This window comes from Ptiloglossa arizonensis, chromosome 7 (assembly GCF_051014685.1).
Source record: "Ptiloglossa arizonensis isolate GNS036 chromosome 7, iyPtiAriz1_principal, whole genome shotgun sequence".
NCBI classification, from domain to species: domain Eukaryota; kingdom Metazoa; phylum Arthropoda; class Insecta; order Hymenoptera; family Colletidae; genus Ptiloglossa; species Ptiloglossa arizonensis.
The window spans coordinates 9567900-9583943 of record NC_135054.1 but is presented as its reverse complement, the minus strand read 5'-3'; the positions used below and the strand labels follow the sequence as shown (position 1 = coordinate 9583943).

The 16044-nt window shown below is 29.0% G+C and overlaps 1 protein-coding gene across 2 annotated transcripts; it reads left to right on the top strand.

Moving 5' to 3' along the window:
• Nucleotides 1-1322: 1322 nt before the first annotated feature.
• Gpdh1 (Glycerol-3-phosphate dehydrogenase 1) lies at nt 1323-15867 on the top strand. Of its 2 annotated transcripts, XM_076317063.1 has the most exons (8): nt 1323-1465; nt 2181-2358; nt 6713-6853; nt 9098-9239; nt 9604-9716; nt 10923-11153; nt 11272-11471; nt 15582-15867. In XM_076317063.1, exons 1-8 carry the CDS (start codon nt 1422-1424, stop codon nt 15637-15639), a joined length of 1107 nt encoding a protein of 368 aa, XP_076173178.1. In that variant the 5' UTR covers nt 1323-1421; the 3' UTR covers nt 15640-15867. The 2 variants fall into 2 exon arrangements, with proteins under 2 accessions (XP_076173178.1, XP_076173179.1); XM_076317064.1 differs by lacking the exon at nt 15582-15867 and having other exon boundaries at nt 11272-12363.
• The last annotated feature ends 177 nt before the right edge of the window (nt 15868-16044 follow it).

The following is a 16044-nucleotide window of genomic DNA, read 5'->3' as shown; positions in this document are numbered from 1 at the left end:
TTATGAATAACTATTAAATGTGATTAACGTATTTTTAGTTACCAGTAAATGTTATTGATAACGAAAATTTTATTTTGATTACCGGTAACCAATATCGATGATGGGAGTTCTTATTTGTTTACCAATAACCATTATCAATTACGAAAAGTTTGTTTGGTACGTATACATATGTATTAAATAAAAATATTAATCTACAGTATCTTTTATTCTATTCTTTGTTTGATCAATTTTCAAATCCTTTCTTTTTCTTAATCAAATATATAAGTTCTATAATTAATTTTATGCTGTTGGATATTAATTATCAGTATTATTAACAATAATTGGCAATGGTCAAATATAACCGAAAAATATTTCGCTATTGATAATAATTATTAATAACCAATATAAAATTCCCGTAACCAATAATAGTTATTTGTAATTAAAATAAAATTTCTGTTATCAGTAATAATTACCGGTAACTGACAAAAATTTTAATCATTTATGATTATTTGTAATAAGAGTTAATTATTCACTTTTTAAAACTTGCTTTAAAATTTAATGATGCTGTCTTCCATTTAAATAAAAATTAACTTTTATTCAATGATTCTTTTCCAAAAATTTATTAAAATAATTTCGGACTGTATTTTATATTATTTTGGATCTCAAATGTAGAGATTTACTAAATTTTACAAGTGTAGGGTTTATTTTATTTTCCTCTTTTTATTCTAAAATTCGATTATACATAATACTTTCTAATAAAAGATATGTTCCTTCTTCTTCATAATTGAAACATTTAAAACTCCAAATTTATCTTATACGTCAATATCGCCTAAAACGATATTTTCATATAAAAGAGATAATTACATTGCAAATACTAAAATGTTTGTAATATTCATCTGTGGTAATCTAAATAGTTTAAGAATAACTTTTTTTATTTGTACAGAATTGTTAAGAATATGAATATAAACAACTTTTAAGTAAATAGCATTTTACATTTCGCTTGCAGTTATACTGTCTCTGAGAGTAATAGTTAGTTAATAATCTATGTGTAACGTGCACACATATTCATTCAAAGTAATTCAAGATTAAATTGCTGCTACACAATTATTATCATACTTTTTAAACGTATTTTCGAACGACCACGTTATCTAGATTAGGAAAGGGACAAAAATAATAACGTGGCTTTTATCATATTGAACTTTATTGGTCAACTGTTCAATCTTGGTTACGACGATGATTCGCCTATCAGTACTTGTTAGTATTAACGCATTTCTTAGTATTTGTGAACTCCCACTTCCACGGAAAATAGCGCGAGCCTTCTTTTCATGTCGGAACTGTTCCAGTCGCCACCTCGCTACGGAGCCGCGTGGTTCGTGTACATTGCTGTGCGATTTTTTTCAGTTCCTACTCGTGCAGCTTCCATATTAACATCATCCAAAATTATGGCAACTAAATACCGTGTTTGTATTATCGGATCCGGAAACTGGTAAGTTGAGAATTAACAGTAATACTTATACTCACAACATCAAAACATTTGTTTGTCATTGATTTAACTAATCATATATAAATATTCATATTGCACTTGATTTCCACGTGCTACAAATGGAGACAAATTGGAATGTCGCATACTCCTATAATTGCATTGTTTTTGCTTTTTTACGAAGTATTCTTATTTCCAACTCCTTGTACCAGAAAATATTTTATCATGAAACGTAAATTTAAAGTATTTATCAGGTTTCACTTTAAATGGAAGGACATTTTTTGTTATTGTTATATACGTATATGAATATGTGTAAACGTTATCTCCAAATAGGTAATTAATATACCAAAACAAAAATGTCCATTATTGGTAACACATGCATAATAATGTTGTGTAGGTCATGCGTATCACACGGTCGAAATTTTAGATCTCTGAGTTATTATTTACGACTAAGTTGTAATTTTTTAGGCATGTTTACCTGTAAAGGATCAATTAAAAGTATACCTAGCATAATTATGTTACGCGATATAAACATAAAAACTGTTATTTCAGTTGAAAAAACGTTTCATTGTTTTTTTAAAATACATCAATTTTTGGGAATACATTGAATGATTCATTTTTTTTTTATTTTTATCTTTCACGTACGTTGTGTTTATAATTTTTAAATTATCAATTAGCATCATCATCTATACATATATTTTTATTTGTATACGGTTTATAGGGGTTCGGCTATCGCTAAGATAGTTGGGGCAAATGCTAACAAAAAAAGTAACTTCGAGGATCGCGTTACAATGTACGTGTATGAAGAAATTATTAACGGAAAAAAACTGACCGAGATTATTAACGAGACACATGAGAACGTAAAGTATCTTCCAGGACATAAACTTCCGAATAATGTGGTAAGTATCAATTTTAATGTGTGTTTTACAATCAATGTTCGTAAAGTATTTTTACATTTTGGAAAAGCTAAAAAAAGTGTGAGTGTTGATTGTACGAATTTTAAACACATACACATAAAATTTATACAGTTTCGATCAAAGGCTTAGAAATACAAATATTTTTATATTTTTTAAGGGATAGAAAAATTGTAAACGTAAAATATCTTTATACATTTACATACATATCCCGTATTAATTACGTATCTCAACATTTATTTGTGGATGTAATAAATATAGTTTCTATGCTTACTTTTCCTTTAAATTTTAGTACACATATATAACACTTAATAAAAATAATAATATCGTAAAATGCATACAATGCGTATCGTAATTTTGAAACAATGCCGTATTATACGTTTTCGTGGACCTTGAACTAGCCATTTTCGTAAGTTCCCTATAAATAAAACAACAATGATGACTTTTCTATTCTTATTTTTTATAAATCTTATTATTTATTTATGTCCTTATTTAGTAAATCGTAAATAATTTTTCTCTATAACAAATAAAATAGATATTTCGCGGCCCATCGTTATTGCGCCTATTCTAACACATAACACGGACTTGCTTTTGTTAAATGTATGATTGTAAGCATAAATCACGTTTACGTAACTCCTATGCTCACGAGGTAGTGGAATGAATGTAATTTTGCCTGTGTGTTGAATTCTTATTATACGACACAAAGAACAGTTTGTAGAATTGGGAGTTTTCTTAATTAACAATGTTACTATTTGAACTTGCAATTAAGAAAACAGTTCCACCATTTCATGTCGTTCATTTCCTGAACTTAAACAAAATATTTTTCTTTTGTTAAAGTTACAATAATTTCTATTTACTTACATTAAAGCATTTGTTTCAGTGTCCAAAGTTACTCTCCATCGAACAAATGAAACCACGATTTTTAACTCAATTCTGAATTATGGATTGAATGTATATTATAATGTCTGCATACACAAACTTTTCATTTTCAATATCATTGACTTTCATGGAGCAGAACCTTGACCGCGTTCAAGGCAATTAGGTTATATTGATTCGTAAATTATACACTCTAGATATTTCTCTGTATTCTTAAATTATTGTTTAAACAGGTCAAAATAAAGATGACAAATTTTTGCTTACTTGTATAATACATGAATATTTTAAAAATTTAAATAATGTTGATAGTTTATTCATTAACAGCTTTACTGTGCATATGTATTTGTGTAAATGTTTACATACATAATTGCTCATTTATTTATAAAGAGACATTTGATACAGTGATACAAAAAATTTGAATCAGAACAAAATAATTATATGAATACAGTAAAAAAAATATTGATAAAAAGTAGACAAAGACTCCAAAATAACATCATTTCCTTAATTTACAAAAAATTCTAACAACACAATTCTCACAAGTCTCATGATTTTAAACCTTTTTTTAAAACTCATCTCTGATTATGAAAAATAAATAATAAGATATTAATTTATACTAAAACTTATTTTGTTTCAACAGGAATACAATTTTGCATCAATTTTCCTTGTCCTGGTTATTACATTATGCAAACATACAAAGTATTAATATTAGTTAACATTATGATAATGTACTATTTATGTACAATAACATTAAGAATTGATTGTATTTTTGTATATATAGTCATCTCTGGACTATATATTTATTATTTTAATTGTAGTTGTTTACATGATTAAAGTTCTAATTTATTTGCATCAATGGAAACAGTAATATTTTAAGTTTGATTTTTTGATAACATTATTATCATTGAGTTATCAATATCTTTAAAGTTTATGACATAAACTTGTACAAGAAATTTTGTTATTTGATGTCTGTTATAAGTATCGTGTAATGTAATAACATCTATATTGAAAACTTATCAGATTAATTTATTTTTGTGTATATCTTCCAAAATATAAATGTTATAAATTAATTAAAAATAGTATCTTTGACATTTTGAATAGTATGGAAGTAGGAGGACAATTTTTTTAATAGCAAGTATAAGGTATAAAAGAGTTCATTGTATGGTAATAATAACTTCTGTTTAAATAAGCTTGATTTCAAGTTGCAAAGTCTGTCCTTGTTCTTTTAAATAAAACGTTATACTTTTACATTAATTTACAGATTGTGGTTCTTAAGGTAAATTCAATGGTCTATAATAGAACATTTTCATACATAAAAAATTAAAAAATGTCAAACACTATACCGTAATAATGATATAATAATAAATATACAATAATACATAATACAAAATAAATTAAATGATAAAGTAATATCAGTTCTACAATTGAATTATAATTGCAATGATTATCAATTATAAATATGAATATCATATAGTGTACTAAATAACATATTAATAAGAAAATGATTAGTGGATTTGAATACTTTATTTTGTGTGCTTAAAGGACCTTGTATCTCAATTCTATATCAAAACACACTTTTCTTTTTATAATTATACCATACATTAAAGTGATAGAAAGATAAAGTTTACATAACATGCGAATGGCTGCTTTAGCATTTTTTATTTTCTTAGATCTCTTTCGCAAGGAAACACTTTCCATATTTCTGGAGTTTTTCACCACGCTGAATGGATGGCTAAGACAAATTATATGCTTAATATATACTTGTTCTGCTAAGCATTTTTATTGGATAGTAATGAATTAATCAAACTTAGTGATATATGCATTTCTTTAACAATTTTATACTTGTAAATGTGGATTAATGCACCTTTTTCTGTGAAAGTATCATTACAAGATTTAAATTTCTATAAAATTTCTTCTTGGATTGTACAATTGACGAAAATATTAGTAAAGTAGCACTACACAAGTTTCATTGTCATTTATAGTATCTTGCACCAGAGAAACATATATAGTATATATAGTATCTGCACTCTTTTTTTATGAAAAGAAATTGAATTTGGAGGTTTTAGTAAAGAAAGTTTCAATACAATCAGAAAATGTAAAAAATTACTTTGTTCAAATTAATTTGTTCATCAAAGGAACTACAATTAAACTAGCACAGTCATGTACAATGATGCAGCACAATACAGTAATTTTATTAATGAAAAGTTTCAAAGCTTTTAAGTAAATTATATAAAGTTATATATAAATAACACTGTGATACATGTAAAAAACGATAGTTTTATAAAAAAAACTGTTCATTATTCTTTTATAATAACAGTATGATACAATTTCAAAATTTTAACTTAAATGTGGCGGGTTTCTGATGACCAAACAAATTCAACCCTTGTAGCTAAGAGCTACCCTAATTCCTACACTTTAATTTTATATGAGTGGAAATCATTGAAAGAATTGATACGTATTTGTAATAAAACTGTATTTGTAAAGAAGAGGTGTCTAGGACTGAACTGTATAAAATCGGATGTGTACTTGAGTAATTGTTGAATTCTGTCTGGCTGGCATATGATGTGTAAAAATGTTGACTTTTCGACATTTTTAATTGGTGATTAAGGAGTGGAAGATTTTTAAGAAGAGTGTGTTGCATACGCGCGATGATTGGCTGAAGAGTCGATTGGCTTACAACAATATATCGGCAATAAACGGATGTTTCCATATTTATTTTTCGCCTTAACAACTATAGTAGTAATATACGAATATCTGTTAAATCTAGGAATACTTACGGGGTTTCGATTGTATTTGCGCATTTCTAGATTATTTATAACTCACTTTGCTTTCATTAATTATAATTTATTTTGCCAGCGTGTTATGTTGCCTTAACAATTAGAAAAATAAATATAAAAATCGCGTAAAGCATTTCCAGATAATAATTATCGTGTTGAACATTGTTTCTAAATGACTTAAACAAATTATTCAAATCAATTTGAATAATGATTTGAACAATTGATTAGTTTGGCACGTGTTCTAAAAAAATCTAACATTATCCTTATGCAGCAATTATGCTATCAATTAAGTAAGGTGGTAATTATTTTTATCGTTTCGTCTTATGTACGCTTCTTATACTTTCTATACTCTTATGTATGTTAAGTGGCAAAATATCAATGTTTTTTTTTTAACTACCATTACTTGATTTCTCAAAGGATCTCAAATGATTCCAGAAGTCAAACTCTCAGCAGATCTCATCCTAGTTGAGGTACTTACAAACGTGTGTCCTTAAAAGAAGTAATTTTTTTGAACCTACATCAATTTTACAAAATGATGTAGGTTTTAAATAGTATTATTTATTTTACAGACATTTTACAATAAATTAGTATACTGATTTATAAATAGAAAAAATAAGAGCCATTTTCATGGTTTCTCGCAAGACAAATTATATACAGAAATTAATTTATATATTATCATGGTATTTCAGATTGCAATTCCTGATGTACTTGAGGCTGCTAAAAATGCTGATATTCTTATTTTTGTAGTTCCACATCAATTTATAGATAATATATGTAATACATTACGGGGAAATATTAAGCCTACAGCTACTGGTCTCTCTTTGATAAAGGTATATTTTTAATGTATTAGTATAATTTAATTTTGTGTTTGCGTGCGTGTTCGTGTTTTTACATAGTGTGTCACAGTTTAATCTTTTTATTTATATTTTCCGGAATAAATAAGATTAAAAAAAGAAATGCTAGATCATTCCTTAACAAATGTTATAGTAAAGATATTTGCAAAATTTCAAAGTAATCGGTTAGCAAGATCTCGAGAGATCTCGCACACCGTTTCTGAAAATATAGTTTCGAGAAAAACGAGTTTAAAGTTTCAGAACGGTCTGTTATGCGTGGGCCAAAACCTTACGACATGCATGCATATGAATTTGTTACGCTCTTTGTACCTTCAAAAATAGATTCTTTTAAAGATTGGGACCTTTTACATTTAAGACACAAAAAAGAAACGATTTTTTCAAAATTTCAAACCGTTCTGTTCCCTTAAGAACATACACTATCGTCCATAAGTCTTTCGATACGACAGACTTGGTCGCGAATGCATTGTTACTGTATGAGGAACTTGAAGTGCAAATGTATACTTAAAAAAAACTCAGTGCCAAATTTTAACGGATAACTGTGATCACCGGTAAAACACAACACTTTTTACATTGTATACCGCTGAATATAACAGGTCAAAAAAAATAAACAATAGATATTTGCTATTAATCTTATTATATTTTTAGTATTTTATAAGAAAAAAAATGTCAAATAACATTGATACAGAATTATTAATTAACGAAATACAGAAGAAAGAAGTTCTCTATTTATGGAATGCACCCACAATTATCTCTTTCGTTCGAGTCTCAAATATAAATAGACCACATGCGTCTATATTTCCTGTGTTTCCTTTACTATCTGATGCACGAGAAGTAACACTCGTGTAACTAGATCACAACGTCCGTCAAAATCGATGTCGGTCGCAATGCACGTCGTTTCAATGCTCGCGTGCCCCTACCCTTAATTGAAGTTTACACTGTTCTGTTCGTGCAGTATTATTTAACAAAGGGATCCCGGGACAAATTATGCATGGATTTTAATGAAACTTTGTAGGTAGCTAGAGAACGGAAAATTATTTTGTCCCTATTCGGCTGTTTGTTCGGATATTGATTATAATTTGCCAACTGGTACGTTAAGTCGTTGCAACAACACCGTTGTTTCAGGTGAAACAATAGCACAGAGAGATGTGAGACTTCGATCGAAGCTTTCTAATCACACAACGTCGTTTACGATCTTACTACGATAAAATATTCTATTTTAATTTATACAAATAATAGTAACGTTCAAGGAATAGTCTTAAAACGAATTAGTTAATGATACAACTAATGATTGTTACATTTATTCGGATGTGTAACATATTTTTTTACTGAAATTTTATACAAAAATATTATACTAAAGTTGAAGTGGTAGTTCGTAGAAATATGAAGGAGAAGGACAAATATTTTTACGCGTTGATACAAAAGCGATTATCTGAACAAGGGCGTCAGTTATTCCTACGTTACTTAATTAGTAAAAAACTTTAAACTAACACGTGTCCCTGTACGGAAGAATTCGCATTCAGTAATTTTTACAATAATAAAAGTAAATGTACACCTTACCAATACAGAGAACAACCTTTGAATGTTGTTGTATTTTTCTTGCAAATAATTAGAAAAAAGATTAATTCAAATGACAGTGCTATTTTCTTATTTATAATGACGCTTCCTATTTTTTCACTGCTGAGCCTAATTTTTCGAACGCGTGAAAATGATCGTAAAAGTATTTTAATTTTTAGTTATTCGTCACAAGTGTAATTGAAAATTGTTCGAATACATTGAATTTAGATTCATTTTCACCAGAAGAGTCTCGTCGATTCATCAAATGTTCTTTTGTAGATGTAGTAAAAAATAAGGAAATGAATATTTCGTATTAGTGGTTGCCACATTCTTACCCGCGTGTTACAAAGTTTGTGTCAATCCCGAATAAATAAATGCGGGCTCCCAACAAATAAATACTGCGATACATGTTTCAAGTGTTTCTTCTTTTGAATGAAAAACTCTGAAACAGTACATCATACTTTTATTATTTAGCAAAAGTTTTTATTCACAATATAACTAATGAGTACAAATGTAATTAAATTAGAAATTCTTCACACACCTATACATTTTTTTAATATTTAGAGGAAAACAAACTTGATTAAAACAGTAAAGTGTTTCTTTTTCATTATAAAGTACTCTAAATTTAAATAATAAAATCACTCCAAATGTTTCGTGTATCTGTAGGGTTTCGATAAAAAGGAAGGTGGTGGTATTGAGCTTATTTCCCATATAATTTCGAAACAACTTCATATTCCTGTGTCGGTTTTAATGGGAGCGAATTTGGCATCCGAGGTAGCTGAAGAGATGTTTTGTGAAACTACCATTGGTAATGTACAATCAATTTGTGAAAGTAAATATTTATTGCAATTATAGAATTCATGCACGCGTATGAATTGTTGTTAAAACTGAGGGTTACAAATATGAGCTGCATTCTTTTGGAGAATTAATGTAACGTTTTGTCAACATTATATGTAATGTCATATGTACCTACCGTATGTTTTGTAATAGTTGATGGAGATACCTATAATGCTAATGAAAGTTTGGGATCGTTTCCTAAAGGATGTAGTTTACATCAAAAAACCTTCACTTATTTTAACTATAAGAACTAATGCTAGATAAATTTGAATACAAGTGTTCGATAAATGTAAATATCTTTTACTCGCGTTACATTGTTTTAATTCAATTTTTAGGTTGCAAAGACAAAGCTATGGCCCCTGTGCTGAGAGATTTAATACAAACATCGTATTTCAGAGCTGTAGTCGTTACAGATGTTGATTCGGTTGAATGTTGCGGAGCACTAAAGGTAACCATATTGTAATGCTTTTATTTATCAAGTATCTATTATATAGTAAGGATCTTACAAATGAGAGATTTGATGTTTTCTAACTAAACATAGGAAGGCGAAATCTAACTCCTTCTAATTTTATTTTTTCTAAAGATGCACCAATATACAAACAAGATGTAAAATTAAATTTCATTTCATTAAAATATTTTATTATACCATTTTCATATATGATATTTGCAATTAGGCAAAGCGTGCAATATAATTAATTGTTTTTAATCTTGCAGAAACGTGAATTTTCATGAGAATTAAATATTCTATTTTTTAAATATGCGCATTAGTTTGCCATTGAAAACATTCTAAGTATCTACGTTAATTCACAAGTTCTCAATTATATTCGTTCGATCACTGAGCTGATCGGTTTAATTTCTTTCTTTCGTGATTTTCGAACCACTGATCAATTATGCGACCAGTATGAACGGGTGCATTGTCCTGGTGAAATGCGATGTCCATAGTTCCAGCCATTTAAAAAAACTGTGATTTTATTTCATCAAGCATTTCTTTGTATGCTAAAGCGTTTTATTATTTACTTTATTATTTGGAAAGATAATTTCATTTTTTTTCTTATAGCCGATTGCCCACCATCAGCTTGCTTTTTCAATAAAATTATTTATTTTTTTTTAAAACCATGCTAGTAGTATAAGAAGCCACCTGGAACATCTAAATTAAATTTTTTTTTGTCCAAGAATATTATTTTTTGAACTATATTCCGAACTTGAGTCGTTACTTTTTAAAAAGCCACCGAATTTTTTCTTACGAAGTTAAGACCACACACAATGTGATTTGGATAATTTTTAGTTTTGCTAAGCGCGGCACGCGATCTACTATTATTATGGCTTGACTGCAGGTAAATACCACTCGCATCAAAAACCTCGTTTGTTTACCATACTTGATACGGGACGCATTGCTATCTTTAACAGTTCATTGCGTGTGCGAAAAGTGATCGATTTGTCGTGTAATGACTCAGAAGTTAACAATTTTCTTCAATCCCTGATTTTAAATGACCGCACAAACGAAAAATTTATGTGCATTTCGTTCACTCTTATTATCTCGGACTCGCTCCCGAAGATGATTTAGATAATTTGCAAAAAAAAAAAAATAATAATAATATACGTACATGCTTATTAATCGTATACTACATATTTCTATGTTTTCAATTTTTAACAGAATATAGTAGCCTGTGGTGCTGGTTTCGTCGATGGTTTAAATTTAGGTGATAATACGAAAGCTGCTGTCATCAGATTAGGACTTATGGAGATGATTAAATTCGTGGACGTCTTTTTCCCTGGTGGAAAACTTGCTACCTTCTTTGAAAGTTGTGGTGTAGCGGATCTTATTACCACATGTTATGGAGGTCGTAATCGTAAAGTTTCAGAAGCATTTGTAAAAACTGGCAAGGTCTCTTTTCTAACATTAATATATATGTATATAAATAGCTATAAATATTACGATACGGAACACGCTTATTTGCTGTCATCGTATACTATACGAAAGTCTAATGTATATTCGTTTCCAGACAATTGGAGAATTAGAAAAAGAAATGCTGAATGGGCAAAAATTACAAGGTCCCTTCACTGCTGAAGAGGTAAATTATATGTTGAAAGCAAGAAATATGCAGAACAGATTTCCACTTTTCACAGCAATACATCGAATTTGCATTGGTGAGATAAAAGCTACGGAACTAATTGAATGCATACGCAACCATCCGGAACACATGTAAGCTCAATTGCCTCCACTATAGTTAATGGTGGATTAGTTTTAATTCCTGACCTTTAACTAAAATTGATCATAGTAGGATCATAGGTATTTTGTTCAGCGCACTGTAAAATTTATTAATTGCTATTACATGAAAGTTCAAGAATTCAACAAGAAAAAAGAACAGTATGTAAATATGTAATATTTATTGAAAATAAATTACTGGGCTTATTTTTGTACAAGATACTGAAATTTAAATTTCAGTTTGTTTAAAAATTAATATTTTAATAATATGTATTTTAGTCTTCTTCGTCTTTTGTCGTAATAACAATTATTTCGTCTCACCATGGTCCTAATTGTACTCACATTATTGTTATATGTACAAAGTGCAGAAATCAATGCTGTCTAACGTAGGGGGCCTTCGCGCATCTACTTCGACTTCCAATAGTTCTTTCCTTATACAGTATTACTTACGTTATCGAACGTACCGTGCAATACTAAAGAGGTAACCATGACAAACTAGCATCTTCGTTGCTAGTATGTCATGGCCACATTCTTCGAGTTACATGGTATCCATTAGGGATCGCAATACGGACAAGTAGAGAAATATTACTTTAAAAGTTTTACAGGTAATTCGATATGTTGTTAACACTTGTAATATAATGCATGCATTAATAATTTTATTGTTGAACTCTATATAGAAGGTAGCTTTTGTGACGAATCATGTGATTGCGTCTAAACACGTAAGTTTAAATAAGCTCTTTGTTATCCAACCGCTTATTCGATTGTTTAAATTGCATTACTGCATTGCGATTACTATGAAAAATTAAAAATAAGTAATCAATTCTAATGCAATAGAAAATTAAATATTTAATACAAATGATTAAAAAAAAAATTCATGTATTTAAAATATATATATATATATATATATATATATATATATATCATCTGTAGTCTTTTTTCAGTTCTGTGGATAACATTGATTCTAGGTTTTCGGGATTAAGAACTGGTTGATAGAGATCAGTATTGATTCGTTCTTGTGGTGTAGTTCTTGATCTTTTAGGATTTTTATTGGATGGATGCGGGAGAGAGCATCTGTTACCGTGTATGTTCTCTTTCTTTTTTTTATATTCTGTTTCGTACTCATATTCCTCTAGTCTTAGGAGCCAACGCAGAAGTCTAGACGAGGGGTCTTTTACATTGTGAAGCCATTTAAGGGCTTCGTGCTCGATTTTGATTTTGAATTTCCTCTGCAATAAGTACTGTCTCGAACGTTTGCTAAGAATTTCTTTCTCAGTAGTGAAATAATTCTTTTTCATTTGAGGAGAGTATAGAAGGAGGATTTCGATACATACGAAACTCTTCTTCACCTTGATTAAGTTCCTGATCCGTGGTGTTTCTCGGAGAAGGCACTCTCACGTAGTTCCTCAGTTTAAATAGATCTGTAGAAATTCCTTAATTGAATTTTTCGCGAAGAAGTTCACTGGATCCTGACAGAATTGCCAAAAGTGTCATAGGTTGATTCCTAGGGCCATAGTGTACAAAAGTAATTATGGGTTTGATAAGTTCTGCAGAACGAACAAACTCCAAAGTTAAGGAGGGTAGGATCGTCAGAGTATTTTGTAACAGATCGTCAGTTGGTTTTTTAATCACAGCAAGAAATGACTTATGAATCTTTCGTAATATACGCACAATAACCCGAGTTAATCTTATTGCATTCAGCGACTAGGTACCAAGAGTCTACTGTAATGAATAAGTGAATAACGAATCTTATAATGTTCAGTGAATACGAATTATGACGTATGTATAAACAATGCAGAGTAAAATAGACATCATGGGTTTTGATTCCAGAAGTAGACTGCTTTATTCGGTCAATCGTGGTGGTTTTATACATATTCTTTATTTTGAGAATACGTGACTAAATGAGTTAATAAGTAAAGGTTTCGTTGAATATTGGTACTGGGTGTATCCGTTTGGGAATGATAAGACACAAACAAGTGCTGTATCATACTATCATTGTAGTACACCGTTTTGAAGGAGTTGTATTTTTTTGCAGATGAACAATTTTCAATTTCTATCAATTCTTTCTCACTCAAATTTAATAATTAGAAATGCAGTTAAAATTATAGTAGATATCGTTGTTAATCTTCGAATTTTGAAACTCTTTTTCTGCTGTCAATACGTCACATTAAAATACTTTTCAACAACTGGATGATCATACTATTGGACGATGTGACCCTATTTACTGTTTTTTATTTTCAATATTGCAAGCGTTTTTGAAAATAAAAACGTCAGTAAATGTGATCGAATTACCGGTAATTAAAGACCCTGGTAAATTTGCGATTCCTAGTGTCCATGACAACGCGAACGGAAGTACGCGAACTCCGGAAGTCTCATGGGATCTGACTTAAACAGCGCTGACCTAAATACTGACCGTGATATGTGTCTACATTTCCACATGTACATGCACTGTGTTCGATAAGGTATTGAACCAATTAAGCTCAAGTGTTCAACAGATCATTCTTAACAGAAAATGTCACATACAGTATAAATTCAATTCATTTTCCAAAAAACTTGTTACTCTCGATCAGAGCCGTGACAAGACATAGACAAAGAAGGCACGTGTCTCTAGCCGCTATATTATGAAATCGTCCTTATAAATAATAAAATTGAATTAATTATTGTAATTAATACATTATTGCTAAGTTTGCGAAAATGATTTTTATTTACTTTAATCTTTCTCCTAAAAGATATCGAGATCAAAATTTGTTTTTGACTTAATGCAAAACATTCATAGACCTAGGTGTATCTACAGCAAAGAGAATAGACGAAAGGCTGAGATTCTATTCTTGCTTCAGGCGCCAAAATACCTATCATGGCCCTGATCTCAATTATTATACGGGCATGTATGCCTAAAACCATTTTGAAGTTTCAGTAAAACAAATTACAACACACATTTTACTGTATTTAAAAAATAATAAAAAAAAAAAGTATTTTTTATGTTATAAGATTAAAATATTAGAATGACAAAATTACCCACAGATAAACTATTTTATTTTATTCATATATAAAAATAAAAGAGAAAGTCAGGTGCCGCATTTTGTATGAATGTTTCTTGTTGTTTTTAAGCGTTATAGAGGCGTGCTAAATTTTTAGAAAAAATTATAAACATTATAAAAAATAAATATAAAAATAATTTTCATCAAACGCACAGAGAAGATTATATGTGTATTAAATTTAATTACTGTACACCAGCAAATGTCGTATGACTTCTGTCACTTATTTTAATAGAGAATTTTTGAAGGGCGATATTATTGAATCAAAGGATGAAGAAATACAAGAACAATAGAAGTAAAGAAAATATTTATTTTAAGGACCATGGTAATTAATGAATTTCATAATTTTTTAATCAGTCGTTGAGAATATTTCTAATAATATTAATTAAATTGTTACCTATGTTCGCATATTTGTTGTCGATCGTTCAAATTATTATCTATTTTATGCTTTTAGATACGAACTGTATGTTTATTAAATGTAATTATGATATGTACAATTTCAATAGCACTACTAATTTCCTCTTAACTGTATAAAGTGTAGATAGAATGTATAGACATTACTAAAATATTTGTACAATAAAGCGTTAGCTAATACGTAAAAATACATTAGTGCTACTATATATTTTATTGAAAATTTTATGAGAATTGTTATATAGCATATGAAGATTCTGTAAAAAAATATGTATTAGCGATACTTCGATTCTGTTGATTATTTTGTTAGTTTATTGTGAATTGTTACATTATAGAATCGAAGTTGCTATAAATCCTGTAATATGAAAATTAAATATATGACCATTATTTGTTAATTTAAAAACCTTTGTTTAGTTCAGAGTCGTATTCGTCCTTTGTCCATAACCAATACCACCGTTCGTGTAAAAAATTAGAATAATACCTTTATCGGAACATTACGTTGCGTTTTAAATAATTGTAACAATTAAACAATATGCTACTTATCATATACCCGGAATACCTTTAAGCGTTTTTAAGATGTAAAAATACATACTATTTGAAAATAATGTTTTTTCGTAATTAGAAGAGATTTGTCTATTTTTAATTGTGTTCGCTTCGTATTTAGGGACGATGACGTTAATGCATCATTGCTGCAACAACCTGCACCAAGATGCCATCTGTGAAGATTATTTTGGAGGACGAGAAGAGAAGAAGTTTCGGGTATTACACATACCTAAGAAATTAGTATGAATTTTTAGATTATTTTCAAATAACAATGATTCGATGAGGTATAGCGATAATAAATCAAATTAGTGTAATTCTATACAACGTAACATTCTATTCTTGAAAAACAATGCAAATATTTTAATACTTTTTTTTTTATTATAGAATATTTTTACTTACTTTGCAAATTGATGTGATCTACGTGTATTACGTAAAAACTATTATTTGTACATACATGTTTAGGTTTATTTTACTATTTTATATATGTATTTTTTTTTTTTAATAAATTTGTTTATTGATACATGTTGCATTACAAAAACTATTATGTACTATCCTTCTGTTGTGTTCAATAAGATTACATCAAT